Raw genomic sequence first — 23,560 nt, forward strand, 5'->3', positions numbered from 1 at the left:
CGAATCTGGTAGGACCTATGGTAAAAAACTGAAAATTCCTTAGCCTATAATAACAGCTTTACTTTCTCCCTCCGTCATTATTTTAACCTCAAATAAATGGTTAAAAATGCAAAGTTTATTAGTATGCTACGTTGTCATTAAAATGATTTTCTGGCCTAGTGATGGTTCTGAATGCCATATTCTTTATGTCTTTAATCTTGTGTATAATGATAATTTCTAAGGCCAATGGCATTTTCTAGTTATTCAAAACTAAAGAATGTAATACAACATAATGGTGCTTTCGTTCATGTATGGTTAAGTAGCCTTAGAGTTGCAAGTTGTGCACAGTGTGCAAAAAGTCAAAGAAAGATTCAGAATGTATGAAAACAGGAAAAATGTTTTGTGAGACTTTTGGTACCTGGATATACTCTCTTTGTCAGCAATGTCAAAAGGGAGCACAAAACACAAAGATGTTCGTAATTTTAACCCAGTGAATTTGCTCGAGAAAAAATTGAACTGATGAGAAGTTGACTGCATGAGGATATTTCTAGCAGCAATGCATAAAATAACAAATAATGAAAAACTATCCCAGTGGTTAACAAGAGAAGAAGTACTGATTAGTGCAATAACATCTGAAACAAAATTTATGATACAACAACCTTTAAAAATAAAAATAGACTAGGTAACACAAAAAAGTTTACAATATAATGTTAATGGTTTTGACAATGTAATGACAATGATATAAATACATATTAATGTAAATAAGGATCAAATGATCATATACAAAATGAAAATAGCTATTGTTTATAATTTTTAATCTTATTGATATGTCACTTTTAAATTAAAATACAATAGGGTTACTTATTAATCACAGGATTTCTTTTCTAAGTTCTAGTAGATAGTGCTACTAAATCCAGTTGGAACACTAAAACGACTGGTGGGTTTTATTCAAGTGTCCTGATGAATCATAACCACTTTGGTGATTTACAGATACTTCAAGGTACCTTCCAAAGGGGTCTGAAATAATAGGAAATGAGTTATGAAAGTAAGAACATCCAGCAGCATTGTTGCCTTTTTTTTTTTTTTTTTTTTTTTGGTGTACATTTTGGCTGTTATGCTCTTCCAACTCATTATCACTACTTATTTGCTCAAACACTCTTAGAATGTAGAGTATGTGCTATAAATTTCCACACCACATCTTTTAAGCCCAATCAGTAGACTAATTCACAAATCAGATAAGAAAACTATTAGAGATCCAAAGGCTGAGGTTTCCAAAAAGGAATTAAGGTAAAAATCAAAGTAAATGAGGTAGGTGATAAAATCAAAGTGAATTAAAAAACAAATTTCTGTGGCAAACTCAAAAGTTACAGTAGGGTCCCGAAGACTAGACTGAGTGCAGCTGTCTGGGTATCAGTACTCAGGAGTGAGTCACATTTTCAACTGAAGCTCTTCATAGGAAAAATTTTTGAAAAAGAAAAATGCAAAATGGAGAAGCTAAACATAAAATGTGAGTATATTGGTAAGCATAAATCAATAAGGGCTTGCAAACTCAAGAATATTACACTAAGATGTATATGTTCCTGAGGAGCAAAATCTTAAGAGGATTTTACTTCTATTTTCTCTATAATGATTGAGGAGACATTCTGAGTCACTACAAAAGGAGATGAGCCCAAAAGGCTTTTATAAAGATGGCTCCCTTTACTGAAATTACCTTAAAAATTTTCAGAACAAAATGACAAAATTTGATCAGGATGGAATCGCTATGAGCTACCAAATTGCAAATAGGACCCGGGAGTGTGCTCTGCATTACACCTGATGCTAGGTTCCCTTGACCTATCCCATTCCTTCCAACTCTCATTTTCCATCGTTGGCTGTTAAAAGGAAGTCCCTGGAGACTCCTAAGGAACACCTGTCTTGCAGAGTAGAGGAGGAAACAGGGTGCTAAGCGTAAAGTCGTGTTTACTTTAGCTGTAGGAATTCAAAGTTGGACTCCGTAGATGGGTGGGCATGAGTGGTTGGGAGGAAGGGGAGAGTTGTCTATTCAGCTAATCATTTGCATCACATGCACCCAAGGAAAAAATGTTTACCTGGTGGAGCCACGGTTAACCTTTTTTCCTTGCTGAGCCGGTGCCCTTGGATGAATTCATTCATGGAAGGGGGGCCCTTCAGAAGAAATGATTCTGTGGAGGTGGGATCAGGGGGAACTCTTAATAAATTCTGTAGGTAGGTAGCCCCTGAAGTCCTGGGACGGCTCTGATCACAAAGGGAAGGTGAAAATTGTCTTGCAGGAGATCCAAGAAAATACATATAGGAAACAAAAAAGTTTTACTTTAATTACCTTTCAAAGCCTCACCAGTGACAGCATTATTTATACTGGCATTTAATTTTTTTTAACATGTAAATCAAGATTTTTGCTAATTGCTTAGTTTCCATACCAGGATACAACCCTATTTGGAAACTGTATTGGATACTGGAAGAGAAATTTATTATAGTTAGTCAGTTTGAACTGCAAATAGAAAATATTATTTGATTTTTTACTGAAAGTTCCTAAAATAAAAATTTTACCATTAACTGAAAGTACAGGGTAAGTAATTCAACATCCAGGACTCTGTAAAAAGGTCACAAAATCAAGCCACTAAAACCCTTGCAAATGAGTTATTTGAGCAACATTCACATACCAAATGAAAAGGCACAAAAACCTGCTTTTAAGAAAAAGACTATACACATTCCATTCCATTTTACCTCAGTAGAGACATCTCCTTTTAGTCAGTTGTCAGTTTGGTAATGCGGACAAAAATTTCCCTAAGAGTACAGATTCATATTCTTGCCCCATTAAACAGAAGCTGGTAAATAGCACCATTACCAGAAGTACAATGACTTTTAAATGTCATGTAAAACAAGTAAAACGTAGCTTCATTCTTAATATTCACCTTTTAGCTAGCAATTTTTAGGTTGGAGGTAAGGGAGAGGCATATTTACACATACAAGGAACAGCAAAAATGTTGACAGATACTCGAAAATTATATTATGGTTAATCAAGAGGTGGGGCATGAGGGACAGAAAGGAATAAATCAACACAATTATCAAAAGGTTTTGATTTGGAAAAACCAACAGGGGCAAGGCCCGTTAATACAGCCACTCCCAGTTTTTCTCTTCCTTCCCTTCCTCCATCCTCCACAATAAGAGCACATTTATTTTTGCAGTTAACTAAACATCTGGCCTCTGCACCATACTGTGAAGATCGCTGCATGCATACCTTTTTCTCTGAGTACCACTGCTGCCCCGAATGTTGGGTGTCTGTGGGCCCTGACTATGCAGGAGGTAAGTGTCTACGGTGGGCACGGTGACTGACGCCTCCCCACTTACTTTAGGGCTGCCGATCTTGCTCTTTCCAAGTTTGCCTTTGCTGCGTCGGGACTGCTCATGGTCAAACTCTAAGTCCTCCAGCCGCTGAGTCAGGGCGAGTTTTTGCTGGATAGCCATTCGTAACAAAGTGTTTAGAGTCTTCTTCTCGTCCTCTGCGGCTGCTAACTGTCTCTGCATCTCATCCAACTGTGTGACGTATTCATCACATCTAGAACCCAAACACATCTCAGTGAAAATCTCACTGAAATTAAATGTCGAACTTAAGTTGAGCAGTAATGAACTGTCCTGGAATTTAGATTTAGAAGCCTGGTCTTCCCTGAGCAGAATGAAGGTAACCTGTTACAGTGGAAAACTGGAAACAGCAGAGCAGATAGAGTAACTGATGTTTCATCTATACAATGGAGTACATATGGACACTCTTAATAGGTGACATCTTAAACCCCAAGGACAGAGTTACTGTGGAGGCTGCTCCAGGATGTCAGAAGAATGAACAGTAAAGTCTCATGTAATGTTCACAGCATCTTAGATGTGTTACAATAGCTTCTTCTACAGTGTAACATTGTATTCTTTGGAGGAATGTGACAAGTTTGTTACAGACCAGGCTTGTAGCATGCAAAAGAATAATAATATTTATAAAGAAAACGTTTCCTTCTTTATCTATATTTATGGGTTTTGAGTACAAATTGCAGCTGCACTGCTTTCAAGATGGCAGATTTGCCTGAATTAGAAACTTGAATATTTTCAAAGATTTCTCAACCAGATGATAAAGCAATAGATGTCAAAGAAAACCAAGATTTGAATAGGGTTTGATACAGACATAGCAGGCTGTCAGGAACATCTTTGTTCAGCTTTGATACTCATGCTACAGCAGAAAGATAAGCTCAGTGATCTTTCTCCCCATCAAAAGTAAAACCTAAGCACATAAACATTTGGAAGAAAAAATTAATCACACAATTATTCACAGATTTTTTTTTCTGAGTTTACTTACCCACTAAGATAATAACAAATATTCTTCATGCACCAGCTGAGAGTTAATGACTTGATGGAGGTATCTAAAATGTACTATACAAACTTTGAAATTAACACAAGCCTTGCAGCATTTTAAAGAAAAAAACAGACTCTAGTGAAAGAACTTGAGATCCAGGTGGGTCCCTTAAATGTCATTGTTTTTAACCTTAAATGTCAAGAAGCAGTAGGGATACCATAGCAAGGATATCATAACAAAGATTGAGTCTTAGTAAAAATAGAAGGTGGATTTCAGGACCCTGGGTTTATTTTAACTGCTCAGATAAACAATATTTTAAAAAATACTATGGAGAGGGCGCCTGGGTGGCTCAGTTGGTTAAGCGACTGCCTTTGGCTCAGGTCATGATCCTGGAGTCCCAGGATTGAGTCCCGCATCGGGCTCCCTGCTCGGCAGGGAGTCTGCTTCTCCCTCTGACCCTCCTCCCTCTCATGCTCTCTGTCTCTCATTCTCTCTCTCTCAAATAAATAAATAAAATCTTTAAAAAAAAATACTATGGAGAAAGGCAATTACGATACATAAAAAGACAAATAGTGTGAAAATGCACTATTTGGGAGAAATAATTCTTAAATAAACCAGATTGAGATATAAATGTCCCTTTAAAAAAGTTTTGATTTCTTTTTAAAAGAATATATATATATTCTACATGTAATGCTGACTGATTTCTTTCATCAAAGAGGGGAGCACTATGTACCATCCCCCTTCTCTATCCGGCCCTTCACAGTGGCCAGAGGTGTATCTATCCTACTCCTTGAACTCTCCCAGGCTCAGACCCAGAAGTCAGTTCCTATAGGTCCCCTGCATCCCTGTGATCCGCCAAGCACTCAGTCTTCTCACAGGCATCACCAAGAGAATCAATCACAAAGTATGAACTTGAAACTTTTCTCTCCTGATACACAAGGAAGCTGGACAAACTCCAGGGCTCAGGATCTTTTTTTACACTTCTATCAGCTACATGCAAATTATTTACTGAATCTGCAAATAAAGCCATAGTTATGCTTTGTGAATATTGTACCATGTTTGTATCATATAAGATATGTGACTGCTTTTGTTTTGGTACTGAACTGTGAAAGCAAAAACAATGGATGACAACATCTTTGAAAAGCTCAAGATTTTGACGGGGCACCTGGGTAGCTCAGTCTGGTTAAGCATGGAATGTTGATTTTGGCTCAGGTCATGATCTCAGGGCCATGAGTGAGCCCCAAGTCTGGGCTCCACCCTGAGCATGGACCCTGCTTAAGATTCCCCTTTCCCTCTGCCCTTCCCCTTCACACTGCTCTCCTGCTTTCTCTCTCTCTCTCTCTCTCTCAAAATAAATAAATAAATAAATTCTTGTTAAAAAAAAGAAATTTCAGGATTTTGAAATCTTCGAGTCATTACATGCTTAATCACTTCAAGTTTAAAAGCAAAATATAGAACCACTGTACTGGGATAATGAAACTGGTGGGGGGAGGTAGCCACTAATATTCGTCTAATTAATTAGCTGGGCAATGTGAAAAATTTGGTGATAAATACAATTACATTTTAGAAATTCTAATTTAATTCACATGTATTAAAGTCCACGTAATTAGCTGATATAATGAATATTGATATTTGTTATGGAGGTCTTTCTCACACAATACTAATGATAAGCACTTTTATGTCCTTTAGTCACAGAAATAAATTTCAGTGGTGAAAATATAATATTTAGCTATTTTAGGAAGTATGTCCCCCCCTTATTGGAGGCTTTTGGGGGAGGGGTCTAATTCTTTTGGGCATACAACCTCTAGGAAAAATATCTATTACATTAATTTAAAAATACTTCTGTGTAAAAGAACTGCTTGATCCAGTGTGTCCAGTAGAGGGCTCTGGAAAACAGCACAAAACATTTTGTCTTAGTTTGGTCAGAGCGGAATCTCAAGTGTTTTCTTCACACCTTACCCTCTTGAATGGCACACCAAACAACACTCAAGAGATAAATGTGAATTTTAAAGTCTTTCCTCCACCTATCGCACCTAATCTTGGAAGAAGAAACTATTACCTTGTTGCAAACATTGCTCTCAGGGATGAGAAAGTCGCTGCATCTTCTTTCAAAGCCTTCAGTTCGTTCCTAAGCTTCGTCATAGTTTCAGTCACCATTGCTTTCTCATTTTCGTATTTGTTCTTGAGATTAGCTAGTGCCACCTCAGCTGTCTGAAGCAGAAAAATCACAATGCTTATGGTTTTCATATCAGGAAAACCGATCATACAGATTTGTCCATGCTGGGTCTATTATTTTCTTTCATAAACGGAGAATGAAATTGATTTGGTTACATTTTATTTATCTATCTATCTATCTATCTATCTATCTATCTATCTATCTATCTATCTTTGTATCTATATCTATATATAGATAGATGTCTATCTATCTATATCTATATATAGATAAATAAATATATATATATATGTACTTTAACGTGGCTAAATTGCCCTAGAAGCCAGCTGTGAACCAGAGTCAGTATCAGGAGCTGAGGAAATGATAGTAGTTCAGTAAATAGCTAATGCAGATGCTTGAAAGTGCGATTTTTCAGACAAAAAGGGAGCAGAAATGAAAGTTTATACAGGAAGGATGTTATCCAGAAGAAGGTAGTGAAGAAGCACAGACCAATTGAAATACAATAGAATGCAAACATTCTTGTGTCACTTGTGCTCTGTGGGCCTAAAAGACACAGGCCATTGCAATTTATAGCATGGGTATATGACAAACTATAAATCCATATTACGTGTTTAAGGAAAAGAATTAACAAAGAACCAAATACTTCCTGTCTTTGCCTACAACTTCAAAACAAAAAACTATAGTCTAATTTAATTCTTCACAATCTCCATAAAAGCAGAAATTCCAAAATATTGAATGAATTAAAATACTTGTTTGAACTTGGAATTTGGGCATTTCTGAATCTTTTGAAATTAACAGTGTTTCAAGCTGAGAACTAGCTTGACACATAGTAGGAAGAAAGAAAAATGTGGACTGAATCAATGCATGAAATCAATGTATATTTAGGGACTGCCTGTTTGATGCATAGCACATTGTGTATGTATTGAAGTCAAACTGCAAACATACTATTTTTACAAACCGTTATCCACAGCTTTTCAGAGTGTGTAAAAATATTCAATATTAATGAAAAAGTCCATTACTAATGAAAAAAAAATCCATTACTAATGGGATTTCCTAGGAAGACTTTCCTGGTTTTTAACATTTCCTTTTGTGCTTGAAATGGACAGCCTTGACTTTCTTATGTCTCCATAGAGACAAGTGGATTCTTTTTAAAATTAAAACAATGTTGGGATAGGGTAGTTTGTTAATGTTTTGATTCCAGAGTAGTTTCTTACGAGTTTTAATTGAATTTCAGATTCAGATTAAAATGAGAAAGTACTCATAAAATATTTTGGTATGTTCTGTAGTGCTATAGCTCAGTGGAATCTTCAGAAATATTACAGATTCAGAAAATTATCCAGAATGCAGAAATTGACCTGGGGGAAAACATGGCAGTTGTTTAATTTTTTAAAAATTTATACACATATTTACTTAGGACAGACCATTAAGTTTAAAAGTTGTGAAAATGTTGACATACAAATCTGTAAGCATGTGGAGCCACATGATCCGTTATCTAAGGGTTGGAGAGGAAGGAATGACAAAAGAACAAGATCTGAAATAGAAGTACAAACTCATTTATTCTTTGTAAGAAATGCTCCAGAAGACTCCACTTTGTTTGTAGGGTTTTTTGTTTGTTTGTCCACAGACTGCACAAAGCTTTTTCAGAAGTAAGAAATTCTGAGTATCTACAACCTTTGAGTAGATTTGGTGATGACTGCATTCACTACATTCTCCATGCTCCCAAAGTTGACTTTCTAAATAAAATGTCTTGTTTCCAGCCACAGAGATCTTCCCCAACCATTCCCTGAATATATCCTTCTATTCTTGTGGCTCTCTACCTACTATTCTTTCTGTCTGGAATGGTTTCTTCCTCTCCTCTCCTGGAAAACAACTCTTTATCCTTCAAGAACAAACTCAAGTATAATTGCTTCCATGAAGTTTTTTGCTAACCCCGTTAGGAAACATTAATCCCTTCCTCGGCAATGCTTCCATAGCTTCTACTGCAGCCTGTATAACATCACACTGTCATGATCTGTGTCTTTCCCCACACCCTCACTAGTTTGTGAATCCTGGTCTGAAAGGTGGGGACCATGTATTAGTCTTTGTTGAATGTTCAGCGTCTCGCACAGTTTAGTCCACAGATGGTATTTCATAAACATTGCATATTCCAGCAGAAGACAATGTGCATACCAAAAAACCCTGAAGTATATTAAAAGATTCATAGAGAATGCAGAATGCCTATTTTTAAAACAGGAAGATTCCCCTTTTTCCTTTTATGACAGAATTCTTACCTTAGTCTTAATAGCGAACATTCCACAATGTCTAAATATAATGGATGTCATCTGCAGACATCTGAAGTTATTCATGGCACATAAGCATCATAGCAGTAGGCCCAACATCATTAAAATGTAAACTAAATGCATGGCTAGAAATGTGTTTTCATTTTATTTACTGAGACCATAAGGGTTGTGATGCTAATGTGATGCAAATGGTACCACAAACCACTGAGAAAATAAAAATTTAGCCAGGAATGCTTTGTATTCCTGTATTGACTGAATTCCAGTGGTACTGTTTATACCGCTCAATATATCCTACCCTGTAAATAGTTACAGGCATATGTTGAACTCCTACTAGATTACTAGTAGATTATCCACTCACTCACTTATTTTTGCATCCCTATTTACTACCTGCCTTGAAATATGTAATCAATGGATGCTTGTTCACAAATTAGTCTCCCGTGGCTTATCAACCATGCTTATCTATACTTCTGAATCAGTTAAGCATCTTGACACTTAATAGATCTAGGTTTCCAGGTTGTTAATATTCAACCTGCAAGAAGAAGTCAAAGATGTTATTTGAATGCCTTGACCAAGAATGCCTGGGATATTATGTCTTTGATAAAGGTCATCTAAGCCTTATCTATTATGGTATTAGTAATATGGTTTTGGCTATTGATGACCACTCTAAGTCACTAGGTCTTTGGATTGTAGCAGTTTATGGCAATAAATTCTTTCACTCTGACCTCAAATTGGAGTCAGATCTCTCACAAATTCTTTAATCATCCTAATCTTTTCTATTTCCCTGAAGTGATGGCACAAAAGAAGGTCCTAATTTGCCCTTAGATTTATATAAAACATATTTATGCTGCAAACAATATTACTGTTTGTGGGATAGACCTCCCATTTACATCAGTGGATTTATGGGAACTGAAGATAAAGCTGCTAGAAAGCTGTACTGTGGATGACATAATAATGGTGTGGTTTCCCCCAAATAAGGGCAAAAGAAGGAGGAGCACTGCATCTGAAATCATTCCCCAACACCAGCACTGCTTATGTTTGCAAGAAGGTATTTGATGCTTTGTTGTTTCTCCTTATCAACACCCTTTATTAGCACCCTTCTCAAATGTATCTTTCAAGGTTCACTTTCCAGAGAAACTAAATAGAAATTCAAAATATTTTCCCACCTATATTTCATAGCACTCCCATCCAGGTAAAGCTGAAGGGTGGAAAATAAATTTGGTAGTGAAGGAGATCTAGGGATTAGTCAGGTAGAGTCCTGGTGTAGCATTCCTACTTATTCCAGAAGGACGAGACCTATTGTTAAGAAAAATTTTCTACTGCTTCAGCTCTGACCTAGGTGAATTGACATCCCAGCTGAACCTAAATTTCAGATATGTGGTCACTGGCAGAGCTAGTGGACATTCTATATCTTTGTCTGTCTCTCTCTCTCTCTAGACTTCTGTTTGCTCTGGCCACCTGCCAGGCTATCTCCCTGGTGTAAGCTGCCATGCCAGCCTATTCTGCCATCGCTCTATCACCTGTTTCCCCACTCAAAGACTGCTGGACTCCAGCTAAGTACTGCCTGAATTGTCGTTCTACATTGCAACTGGATTCTCCTTGGATCCTGCTTACCTGCCTCACCTCTACCTCTCTCTAGAGGGGCATCCTTACTCTCCTGTATCATCCACTCACTCACTGAAATATAATACTTACATTCTGATCTGGCACTGGGACATAGTTTGATTTATTCCTCTGCTGACCAGGAATCTGACCTCTCATCCTGATGATAATGGACACTCAAAAACATTAAAGAATTAACTAGTTAGGAAAGCTTTGGCCAGCATGCGTTGTCAGTAGAATGAGATCACCTGTTTATTGGCTTTCAGCACTGCCCTCAGTGTGGCGATCTGCTCCCGTTTGGTGCTCAGCAGGGACTTGAGCTTGAGTATCTCTTCCATTAAGGCTTCCTTGTCTTTATCGATCATGGGAGCCAGCTCCCGTGCCGCTGCTCTTTGACGAGACAGTTGCAAGGACCGGTCCACAGCTTTCTGCAGATGCTTGATTTGGTCCCGGATTATGGCATTAAGGTTGTAGATATTCATTGGCTCTTTGCGGATGTCACTTGTGTCTAATACTGGAGATGATGGTGGGGCAGTAATAACAGGCGAGATTGTGGGGGTCTTGGTTGGACTTGGTTCTTTGCTGGCCTCTGTGTTTTCTTTTGAAACTGGTTCAGATGAGGTCCTTGTTTCTACTGGGGATGACACACCTCTCCTGGCTAATCGTGGAGACAAAAGTCCCCTGGGGTCATCAGGCCCTTTCAGGCTGCCACTACGAGTGACTCTGCTCTGCCTATAGTAGTCCAGCATGACCCTGTTGGGGGTTTCGTTATTACACAGACATACATGGTGGTAAAGCTGGGCTAGCTCCTCACTAAATGTCACCAACTCATCCTGGGCTGTATTAAGGGTATTGTGATTTTCGTTGGCTATGCCGGTCATCTTTTGCAATTCCTTCTCCATGTGGGCCATCTTCTCTCCACTCTCCTTGGTGGTCTTCTCAAGACTTGTAACCTGCTCATCATACATTTGGATCTTACTCTCATATTTGGCTTTCTCTTCAGTATAGTTTTCTACAGATTTATTATATTTCTCCTTTAAGGCCTTAATTTCAGCTTTCAAATCAATCACCTCAGTTACTGCCACCCTATATTTGCATTCGAGGATCTCTAAGCCATTGATGTCCACTTCGTAGTCATGGGCCTCCTCCCCTGAGTCCCGGCCCTTCTCCCCATCCAGCTCAGCCTTGAGTTCTTTGCTGCTCTGTAGGCCTCTCATGGCATTAACATGTTCTGTGAGCCGGTGCACCCGTTCGTGCTGCTCTGTCAGCGCCCCCTTGGTGTGCTCCAGCTGCGTCTGTGACTCCTGGAGATTGGCCAGAAGAATGGCCTTTTCCCGCTCTACCTGTAATGGCAAAAAAAAAAGTCTCTGAATGACTTCAATGCAATGCCAATGATGCACTTGATCCATTCACAGTCAGGCATGTATTCATTTAAAATAACTGCAGCAGAGCCAATGTCCCCATTATTTCAAACTAAATTGGAGTGTGTTTTCTTATTTTAGCAGTTCTGATAATCAATCAGTCTAAAAGCACATCATTTTAAAAGAATTATGCTATGCATATTTACTCATCCAAATTCTCATGCATTATACACATACACTCATGAAACTTAAATGTTATTCAAACAATCTTATTTTTATCTTTTAACACCTTATAGAAAACATAACATGATGTCAAGAGATAGTACTTGGCACTGTCTTTATTTTGAGAGCCTTAGAATGTATCTGCTCCTTAGTTCATATGGGATAAGTGACTGTCTCAAGGTGCCTATGAATCATCCTTTCCTTCTGAGAGCTCAACCCCAAATCAGATTTAACACCTAAGGCTTTAACTTACTAAATAATGCTAGGTACCTTAACCATCCCCTTAAAAAATAGGCATTTAATCCCCAGAATAGACATGTACTACATTTGATAGCTTTTAATATAAAAGTCAGAGAACACAGAGTTTTAGGGTTAAAAGAACAATTTACAAATCATTTCAATTCCTTCAGTCCAGATAGGAATTTTAAAAATTAGCAATTTATTTGAATAACATGACAGTTTTGTTATTGTATACTGAAAAATATTCTGGTCTCAATATAAAATACTGTCTCATCAAACATAAGTATATAAGAAATTATAATAGGAGAATTCAAAAAACCATTTTCTGTCCCTTCATATAGGTAATCACTATGAATTAAAAGTTTTTACATGCTTATAACATAAATGTGTTTTTCAGTAAGCAAATAATATTATTGAGACTTGCTTTAAAGATAGCAGTTTGATGTTGAATGTTTTTCTATCTAAAGGAATCTATCAGTTTGAACTTTTAGATTTTCCTGGATCATACATTACATCCCTCCAAACTTCTAAATTGCTAGGAGGTAAGTAAAATTATTATTATACTAACATGATAAATATCAATTCTTAAACTATAATTAATATAATACCAGCATATTACTTTAGGAGATCTATACCTACCTATACATTTATAATACAGCATAGCAGTAGCTTTTTTAATAGATTGAGATATTGCCAAACTTTATTTTTTAAATTTTTTTAGAAAGACTTATTTATCTATTTTAGAGAGAAAGAGAGAGAGAGAGCGGGTGGGGAGAGGGGGAGAGGGAGAGAGTCTTAAGCAGATTCTGTGCTGAGTGCGGAGCCCAATGCGGGGCTTGATCTCATGACCCTGAGATCATAACCTGAGCCAAAACCAAGAGGCTGACACTTAACTGACTGCTACCTAGGCACCCTAGTAGACTAGTATTTTTATGATCCTTTGTGGTATATGATATCCTTCATATTATTATCATATATAGACAGTCCTCACTTAAGGTTCTAATATGCATGAATTTCAGTGACCATAGTTAGTTAAAACACCAGTCCCCCAAAACATAGTACATTAACTGTGAGCAATGTTGAGCAGTACATTTCAATGACCAGTACAATAACTGTGAGCAATGTGAGCAGTATAAACTTTGCTGCTTCAATCTACAAAATCACTACATAATAACATCATGACAAGTGAAATCATATCACTTCTGTCGAAGTGTTTCAGTGATTGGTCACAGTTTGTATCTGTTATTCAGTTCATTCACAGAGAGCAAAGTGTAGTTGTGTTCTCTTGTCTTCTTGTCTCCCAGTGGTAAACCCACATGATGTTTTACCAAAATATAGTCCAAAGAGGGAAATGGGAGAGAGAGAGAGAAAGAAAGAAAGGAAGGAAGGAAGGAAGGAAGGAAGGAAGGAAGGAAGGAAGGAAGAAAGAAAGAAAGAAAGAAAGAAAGAAAGAAAGAAAGAAAGAAAGAAAGAGAAAGAAAGAAAGAAAGAGAAAGAAAGAGAAAGAAAGAAAGAAAGAAAGAAAGAAAGAAAGAAAGAAAGAAAGAAAGAAAGAAAGAAAGAAAGAAAGAAAGAAAGAAAAAGGGAAGGAGGGAAGAAGGAAGGGAAAAGGAAAGGAAGGAAAAAAAGAACAAGTAGCAGAGAAACAAACAGTGACAACATTGGAAGTAAAATCTGAATCAGATATAAATGAAGTTACAGAAGAAATAATTGAATGTGACAATGTTGACACTGATGTCATTTGAAAGAATTTAGATATGCAGCCAAAGCACTTGGTGAAGGAGAATGCATCAACATAAATCAAAAAAGTAGTTGTTACAAAAAGATAAAAATGTCCTAGAAGAAGTGACATGGGCACACTAAAGATACTCTCAGAGATATTTTCAGACATTGAAAGTGCAACGGATAGAATGCTGAAAGCTAATCCAAACAGGAGTATGACAATTTACCAAGGCATATAAAAAATTCTTGCTCCTATCATAAAACATATGATGAGAAGAAGGCAAGATTGAACTGTATTTGATAAGTTTTTTGGGGGGTGTAGGTACAATTTAAATTTTTGTTTCAAAAGTTTGGATATCTTTGATATTCTATAAAATGTAAAGTTAATTTCCCTAGTTTTTTGGGGGGTGTTAAATTTTTATTTCAAAGATAAGTTTTTTTTTTTTTTACAAGGAAAACTTTAACTATGCTTCTACTCTTTGGATTACAGTGTACTAAGTAGTTTTACGATTTTTTCATTTCTTTATACATTTATAACCAACAGTAAGAGAGTTTTTAATGTTTTAACAAAAATTTTTTAAGGATCATAGAACAAAGGGCACCTGGTTGCCTCAGGTGGTACAGCATGAGACTCCTGATCTTGGTGTCATGAGTTCAAGCCCCACATTGGGTGTTGAGCTTACTTAAAAAAAAAAAAAAAATCACAGAACAATTGAATTTTCTCTATTAATTATGAGTTTGTTTTGCATGGTTTCAGCTTCCACAGTCATTTATGGCTTAGCAATATCATGCAAAGCAAGGATTCCCTGTATGTTAGGTGATAAAATTAGAACTAAAAATACAGTTTTGTTATTTTAAATTATTATTAGAAGCTTCTAAGTTGTAGCTTTGATTTTATGACATAGTACTTGCTCATATCTGGAACACAATCCACAAGTTACATATTATGGCTACAGAAACCAAAATATTCCAAAAAAATAGTGTAACAGGTTAAAAAAAAGAAAAAAGCCAACTGGGGCTGTTGCATCAGAGAACTGGACCCTAATTTTGGTGCCAACATTTACCTAGCTATGTGACTCTGGGAAAGCTTAAGTTTATGAACTTATAAAAGGATGACTGAGTAAGATAGTGAATATAACGCTCAAGGTATTATAATGTTAACTGTCATTAACATTTGGGTAACTGCTCATTCCCATGACCAAAATGTTTCTGTAGGGCAAACACATTTGTTTCACAGATTTGTATCTGTATGTGCAAAAGTAATTCTTTCAATTCAGAGTCAAGATATATTCCAGGGGTGCCTGGGTGGCTCAGTTGTTAAGCGTCTTGCCTTCAGCTCAGATCACGATCCCAGAGTCCTGGGACTGAGCCCTGCATCTAGTTCCCTGCTCAACGGGAAGCCCACTCCCCCAAGTTGTGTTCCCTCTCTCACTGTCTCTCTCTCTGTAAAATAAATAAATAAAATATTTAAAAACAAAACAAAACAAAAAAACAACAAAGATATTTTCCAATACAAATCCTCTTAGTTGGGTTTCATTAGATAATAACAAATTGTATTACCATAGCTGATAATGAATTGATTTATCCAGACTATTTGGCAATAACTTGAAGTGAAAAACCCAGGTAACTAGGTAATGTGGTATTTGAGGAAAAGCCAAGTCATTTAAATTTTTGATAAAAAATAAAAAATAAATCTCCTAAATATTCTGTTGATATTGTATATAATCTCAGTGAAAATGGATTATTTCAGGAGTTTTCTTTTCTTTTTCTCTTGAAAACTAAGTGAATTTGCTCTGAAAAGCCTAAACATCATTTGATCAGTATACATGATTACAACAGACAAAGCTGTTTTTTTTTTTAAGATTTTATTTATTTATTTGAAAGAGGGAGAGAAAGCGTGCACGAGCGGGGGGAGGGGCAGAAGGAGAGGGAGAAGCAGATTCCTTGCTAAGCAGGGAGCCTGATGCGGGATTCAATCCCAGGACCCCGAGACCATGACCTGAGCAGAAGGCAGACACTTAACCAACTGAGCCAGCCAGGTGCCCCAACAAAGGTGTTTTCAAAAAGCCTTTTAAGAGGGGGTGCCTGGGTGGCTCAGTCAGTTAAGTATCTGACCCTTGATCTCGGCTCAGGTCTTGATCTCAGGGTCATGAGTTTAAGCCCCGCATTAGGCTCCACACTGGTCCTGGAGCCTACTTTTAAAAACAAACAAACAAACAAACAAACAAGCTTTTAATGGGAAAAGATTTTGGACAAAATAAAAATTGGACCAGAACAAAATGTGCTAAAGTGTCTCAACATCATTTTTAGAGGAAAAAGTGTTATAATGAATGAGGTAATGCCATTAGGAGAGTTCCAATCTGTGCTCTGCCAATTCTGATTTTAAAATAACATTTTTTTGAAAGATTTTATTTATTTATTTGACAAAGAGAGACACAGAGAGAGAGGGAACACAAGCAGGGGGAGCAAGAGAGGGAGAAGCAGTCTTCCCACTGAGCAGGGAGCCCGATGCGGGCTTGATCCCAGGACCCTGGGATCATGACCTGAGCCGAAGGCAAACGCTTAATGACTGAGCCACCCAGGCACTCCTAAAATAACATTTTTTAAGACTAAAAGATAAATCTATCAGGTTCTTCAGGATAGCCTCTCCAGAAAACATCAGATAGAATATTGTCTCTTTCGTATATGTATCTTCCACACACTCAGTACATTTCTGGTGGAATCACCTGAACAGAGAATGATATCCAAATTTACACACACACACACACACACACACACATTTTTTCCAGACAATTATGATTGGTCTGCTCCCCCTTGAAAGATAACTAAATTGTGGATAATTTTATACAACTCCAGCATGATATTTTCACTCAGCTATTAAGGTTTGGACTACCTTAAATTATGTTTGGATTTCAGAAGCAGTGCATAAACTAAGATATGTTCTGCTTTGAATTAATAAATGCAAAGCACTTCAAATATTAAAATTACTATTCATTTTAAGTGTACTATTTTAATCTCCATTTGTGAAGACGTTATCCAAAAGACACTTGCTGAGTTAATTATCATCTTCCATAGTGACTAAGAATGATTGCCTTATTTCTCTTTCTACAGTCTTCATCTTCTATCTGGAACTGAAGATTTTATTTTTTATAGTAGGGCTGGTTATTCTGTCAGAAAACTTGAATGCAGAATTTGTGAACTCTTTAATCCTGTGTAACTAACTATACAGTATATTATTGTCATTATATCCAATTGAAATTTTTTTAAAGTAATCTCTACTCCCAACATGGGCCTCGAACCCACAACCCCAAGATCAAGAGTCACATGCTCTATTGACTGAACCTGCCAGGCATCATCCCTCCCATAGAAATTTTTTAATTTCACGGAATGTTTATCTTTTAAATAAACACATTTACATGTATTGAGTACTGATAGATTCTTTTGTGGAAGAACAAAAGAAAAGATAATCAGAATTTGCACATTCACATTAAGACTTTTATAGGAAAAGAAATCAAAGCTGTTTTATAAACTATTAATTTTCATCGTCTTTATCCTGGTCAACTGACTCTCAATTTGACACTTGAATGCTTGGTGTGATTCTTATAATGGTATACATAGTATTGACATGTACAAATAGGACTCAGAAATAAATAATTTATTCTTCTCTGCTTGAAGTGAAGCAATTCTGGCAATGCATATAGGTGCCCTGACAAACAAGAATTGTGAAAAAGATCAACCTAGTGCAAAATTAACCTGGTGTTACCATATGACCTAGCAATTCCACTCCTAGGCATATACCAAAGAGAATTAAAACATATGTGCACACAAAAACTTGTACATAAGTATTCATGCCATTATTCATGAGTCAAAAAGTGGAAACAGTTCAAATGTTCATCACTGATAAATGGATATAAGAATGGAACATTATTTGACAATAAAAAGAATGAAGTGCTAATATATGTTGTAACATGAATGAACTCAAACATGTTATGCTAAGTGGAAAAAGCTAGTCATGAAAGGCCACCTATTGTATGATTCCATTTACATCAAATGTCCAGACTAATCTATCAAGACAGAAAGTAGATTAGTGGTTGCTCAGGGCTGGAGTGGCTAATGGGTACATGGTTTATTTTTGGTGTGATGAAAATGTTCTAAAATTGACTGTGGGGATAGTTGCACAGCTCTGTAAATATACTAAAAACCACTGAATTATACCCTTTAACTAGGTGGATATATGGCATGTGAATTATATCTCCAAAAAGTTGTTCTTAAAAAAAATGACATAGACTCTTCTCTTGCTGTTCTGATAATAGATGCTCTTATTATGTTTTCTGATATGTGGTAGAAAAAGTAAAGCTTCTGAGAAATGCATTTGCCTATAAAGCTTATATTAAAGGTAATCTTTATAAAATCTGCAATTGTTTAGTGACTTGTCAACTTTGCCCTAGGAAATTGTATTTGTCACTTTAATTTTTAAAAAACACAAACTGACCAATCTTCTTTTAATTAATTTCACCCCAAAAATATTCTCTTTGTTAAGCACAGAGAATATTTAATTTGTCTGACTCTCTCTCTGTAGCTATACTAAGTTTTTGACTGAGCAAATGACAAAAACATATCTGTGCCTTAGTTTCCCTTTCTGTAAAATGGGGATAACAATACTATCTACCTCATACAGTTGTTATAGGCACCAACCAATCAAGCAAATATATATAAATTGCTTTGAACGCTTATGGGACATATAGCAAATTGACCACTTACCATCATTATAGGAAAAATTAAAATGGTCTTTAATAGAGTGGATCTAAATATAATATGAATCTTTATTTCTTTCACATCCATGAGGATACAATAAAACATCAGTTTCAGTTTCAGAAACATTGCTGTTTTGTCACATTAAATGTGAAATTATATAGCTGGTGTGATACTGAAAAAAAAAATCCAAAGAGTTTTCTCCCTAGTTTGACTCTCTGCAATGTGAGGTTAAACAGAGGCTATTTATCAAAGGCAGAGGTTTTAGCATAAGCACAGGGACTCCTTTAAATAGATTAAGTAATTTAGTTTTCCCAGACAGGATCTACTTATTTTCATTCTAATAAAACTAATTAACGTACTTGGCTGTCACTGGAAAATATCAATTACAGTTGCCCCTTGAACAATGCAGTACTGTTGACTGGAAGCCTTACCAATAACATAAATAGTTGATTAATACATATTTTATATGTTATGTGTATTATATATTTTTTTATAATAAAGTAAGCTAGAGAAAAAAGTTACTAAGAAAATCATGAGACATCTTTACAGTACTGTACTGTATTTATCAAAAAAAAAAAAACCAAAAAACTGCATGTAAGTGGACCCGTGCAGTTCAAACCCCTGTTGTTCAAGGGTCAGCTGTATAATCTATTGGAAATAACTGAGTCTTGAGGGCAATACAACGTTGGGAGGCACTCTTTAAATTGTAGTTGTCCCAGATTTTCATATTAATTATTACCATTTCCCAGCAGATGGCAGTATGATCTCTTTGACCTGGGTATGCTGGTTTCAAAAGGTTTCTTTGATTCTAAGGAAGAAAATTTTTCCACGGGAAGCCTGCTTCTCCCTCTCCCCTCCCCCTGCTTGTGTTCCCTCTCTTGCTGTGTCTCTCTGTGTCAAATAAATAAAATCTTAAAATAAAATAAAATAAAATAAAAGCTGCACATTCCCTGGTACATGGTGTTAGATCCCTCCCTGTGCCCCTCAATATCTCCACAAATTGTCAACATTAATGAAGCACAGGTGTTTGATTTGAAGGCACTTTGGACCCCGGCCAAAAGAAATCCTAAAAGACTAGGGAACTATGAAAATACAGGCTGTGATATCCAAAGTATGCTGATATTAGAAGCTGAGGTACACAAGACGATGAGCTTGTATGGCAACTGCCATGCCTAAGACAGCCATAATTTCAAAATCCCAAGTGGTTTTATTTTTTTTTAAGATTTTATTTATTTATTTGAGAGAGAGAATGAGATAGAGAGAGCATGAGAAGGGGGAGGGTCAGAGGGAGAAGCAGACCCCCTGCTGAGCAGGGAGCCTAATGCGGGACTCGATCCCGGGACTCCAGGATCATGACCTGAGCCGAAGGCAGTCGCTTAACCGACTGAGCCACCCAGGTGCCCATCAAAATCCCAAGTGGTTTTAAATAAAAGTTTTCTCATAACTCACTGGGTGGTGATATTTAGACAGCTCTAGACTTCTCTAGCAGCAAAACTGCATCTGACTGATGAGAGAAATTTTCTGGTCCTCATTTTCTCCTCTTAGCATGAATAACCACATGTTACACTATAGAAATGTTAGTATTATTTGATCATGCACTGCAGCACCCAGTCCCATTAGGGATGTCACAAAATATATCGTACATGCTGCATATTATCTTTCTACATTCTGAACATTTAATATCAAAACACACCTGTTCCAAGCATTTCAAATAGCCACACTTAAAGTGCATTTTATTGCTTGCTCCTTGGAACGTTCAGGAGAGTGGTACTGACACACAGAAATGCTGCAAGGTACATTAGTACTGTTGTGTATCAGAACTGTCTTATTCTTTTCAACATTAACATGTTAGAACATTAACATCAAAGACAATGGCAATAACTTCTAGTCAATGTATCTTGGCATGTTTTTTATAACTTGCTTATTCATATAAATTAAACCCAGGGGATGCATAGCTAAGGAAAATCTATCAGATTATAAACAAATTATGCATGAAAAGATATATTCTGCTATACTTGTACTCAACGAAATATATTCTTAGAAAAAGTTGATATGCTTTTTTTAAAAATGTTGCTTACCAAAAGATGGTTACTTTGTCTAAAACAAAATTATACATTAATGTTGTCGGTTGTGAGGTTGGAAGCTTCAAGGCCCTTCCTGAGTTGAGCCTGGTTTCCATAATTAAACGTGGAGCTAATTTTGGAACATAAAGCCCTGCCTGTGCCCCTCCATAACTTGACAAACTGTCAACATGAATTAAGCACTGGTACAGTTTTCTACTGTATTGAGGGAAGGTTTACCCAGCCATGTTTTTCTTCTCCTTTTTGCTAAATGAACATCCCTTTTCAGACCTCACCTTCTGACATTTAACTATTCCCTTTCTGTATTCCTATCAATGACCACATTAGTCCCTTCTGAGATGACTCTCCTCGAGCCAACTGTCCCAACAGTAAGTTAATATTAATATAAGCTAAATAAATTGAGTGCTTAATAAATCAAAGGCACTATGGAGTTGAAATAGTAATAATAGTTCACAATCAATGAGCATTTACTGTGTGCCTGGCCCTGTTCTAAGCACTCTACACACATTAAGTCATAAACCAAGCCACTCCAACTAGGAAGGTATTCTGTAGCCCCATTTGATGGGAGAGTAAAGACCTCTAAAGGTTCCCAACTAGCAGCTGACCCTTGGAGCATCTAAAATGTGTGAGGCACTCTGGGTTATCAGGTTGACTGAAGAGATGTAACTAGCACTTAATGGGTTGGGTCCGGAGATGCTAGACCCCTTGTAGCTCACTAGTCTCAAGACAATGAGGAATCTTCCTACCCCAAATGCAAATAACACTCCAACCAAGAAGCACTCTCTTGCTGAGAACTTGTCTCCACCATTCTTCTTGTTAAATAACTCATCTCTTTTTAAAATTTTGTATTATTTCAGATTATATTTAGGATTAAATGCGAAACAGCTCTGAGCTTTCAGCCAATAGCTGACCTGGTTGAAAACTGTTGAGCTGTTTTATGCATAAAAGCCCCTCTTCCTATTATTATCTTCTGCACTGCCACCATAAGAAGAAGAAATAAAAAGTCTCGGCATATTAACTTTGTAACCTAAAGCCACCAACACGATAGTTTAAGAAAAATTTTACATTAATTCTATTTAATTTGGGGGCATGAATTCTTACAAATTATCTATCATGCAAAAATTTAAAATATGTTTGCTATCAATCTAGTTGTATTAGTGTAAACTGAGCAAAAAGACATAGAGAAATATTACCTACACAGAACTGGACTTCGCCGTCAGGTAAAAGTCTATATGAAATTCATTTTCTTCCAACAGCCATGCCCTCTTGATTTCTTGATTTATACACCGTGAAAATGAATTCTTTGCTAGTAGCCAAAAGCACAGGGCAGGTAAAGTGCACGATATCTTAACTCTTGATGTGCTATTAATCATAAACCTATTAAATTAACGTCATTGGTTCTCTAGTTTCTTATTTCGGCTAATTTCAATTTTTAGTCATCATTTCTGTAAAGGCAGAAAAATATAAGCCCCGTTTGCTATAGAAATAAATGCCCGCCAGAGTCTCGACAGCCTCTAATTATCAGCCAAATGCAAAGAACCTTGGGGGGATAACAGACTGAAGATTAAGCCTCAAACTTAATCACCTGACAAGCCTGTTGAACCAAATTCCTGGTTCAGCAGATCTGTGTGGAGACCAACAATTCGTAGTAGTAAGAAGGTGATGGTGATGGTGGTGATGCTGTTCCTCAGGCAAGATTCCCATCAGCACTGGATTAAGGTATGGCAGGGAGGCAAGACCTAAACTAGAAAAGCCACTTCACAGCGACATAAGCTTAAAGGCTGGGACTCTTCACAAGACATCTGAATTTGAAGATGCTAAAAATTTAAGGCCTAGATCATGTTGGAATAAGAACTCCTTGGTTTCAGATTTATACTTGTTCTGTATTTTGAATCATATGATATCCTGGCTAGTTAGTATACTGAAAGCCCTTCATGTCTTTTAAAGCTTAAGGCATTTCTGTTCACAGAAATTACTATTATTCTTGAAGCTATACATACCATTATTTGTGATGGAAAAGTTCATTTTTCTGTCATTTCACTTGTATGTATAGCTTCTGAATTTTGTGGTTAGAAACGGATGGAGAGGCTTTTCTCCCTTCCCACCTGGCCGCAATCTACTTTGTGGCTCTAAGATAGATTTCTTAAAGTGACGCTTTAAATGAGAGATTGCAACTCCTCTTCTGTTGTGTCTTTCTAACATACTGTACTTTCAAAGTTTCCAGTTGAAGAAGCAATATTTCAAAAAAATAAGCTAGAAGGAAAATGTGAGAACAAGAAATCCCAAAACAGGCTATAACTCAATCCACAAGAAATCCACTTCCACAGCCCTAAAGGAGATCTTACCTGCATAAGTTGCTGCTTCAGCTTCTGTATTTCTGAAATGTTCAGCTCACTGAATAAGTCAGAAACAGGGTGTAGAGACTCTCCTTTCCTTAAAGTGGGAGTCCGATAGTCTCCATTCAGTTTCACAAGGGGCCCGTGGATATGCCCATTCATTTTGTCGTCATTGTTGGGTTCACTCGCGTCCTCCGAGAACTTGAGTCCGTCGACAGTGATGCTGATATGGTTATCGTTGAGGGTGATGTACTGGGAGAGCTCCTTTCGCAGGATGTTCTTTTGCTCCCGCTCGTTTTTTAAGGTCTCAAGGGCTTCTTCCAGTTGGTGCTCCGCGATCTCTTTCAACCGGATGGCATCTTCCAGCTGGCTGTTGAGAAGCACAGTTTCCTCCTCAAATCGCTTAATCTCATGCTTTAAGCCTTCATATTCAACCTGAATTAGATAGGATAAAGAAGATTC

At 36.9% G+C, this 23,560-nt stretch overlaps 1 protein-coding gene across 16 annotated transcripts in view; it reads right to left on the bottom strand.

The window, feature by feature from the left end:
- BICD1 (BICD cargo adaptor 1) overlaps positions 1-23,560 on the bottom strand; it is a 220,266-nt gene that overhangs the window by 35,211 nt on the left and 161,495 nt on the right. For 6 of the 16 annotated variants that reach the window (XR_010411556.1, XR_010411555.1, XM_045873663.2 and 3 more), the window contains 5 exons: positions 23,108-23,533; positions 10,630-11,724; positions 6,390-6,541; positions 3,236-3,553; positions 2,067-2,260 (listed from right to left, as the gene is read on the bottom strand). Coding sequence is in view for 13 of the 16 variants with exons in the window: in XM_045873663.2 (XP_045729619.1) it covers positions 2,067-2,260; positions 3,236-3,553; positions 6,390-6,541; positions 10,630-11,724; positions 23,108-23,533 (2,185 nt within the window). In the remaining 3 variants the exon portion in view is untranslated. Of the gene's footprint in view, positions 1-2,066; positions 2,261-3,235; positions 3,554-6,389; positions 6,542-10,629; positions 11,725-23,107; positions 23,534-23,560 lie in introns of those variants that run through there. The other 10 variants (XM_064591424.1, XM_064591422.1, XM_064591423.1 and 7 more) reach the window with 5 other exon arrangements.

This window comes from Mirounga angustirostris, unplaced genomic scaffold (assembly GCF_029215605.1).
Source record: "Mirounga angustirostris isolate CCGP_5_RB_7025 unplaced genomic scaffold, mMirAng1.0.hap1 SCAF_5, whole genome shotgun sequence".
Lineage (NCBI taxonomy): Eukaryota > Metazoa > Chordata > Mammalia > Carnivora > Phocidae > Mirounga > Mirounga angustirostris.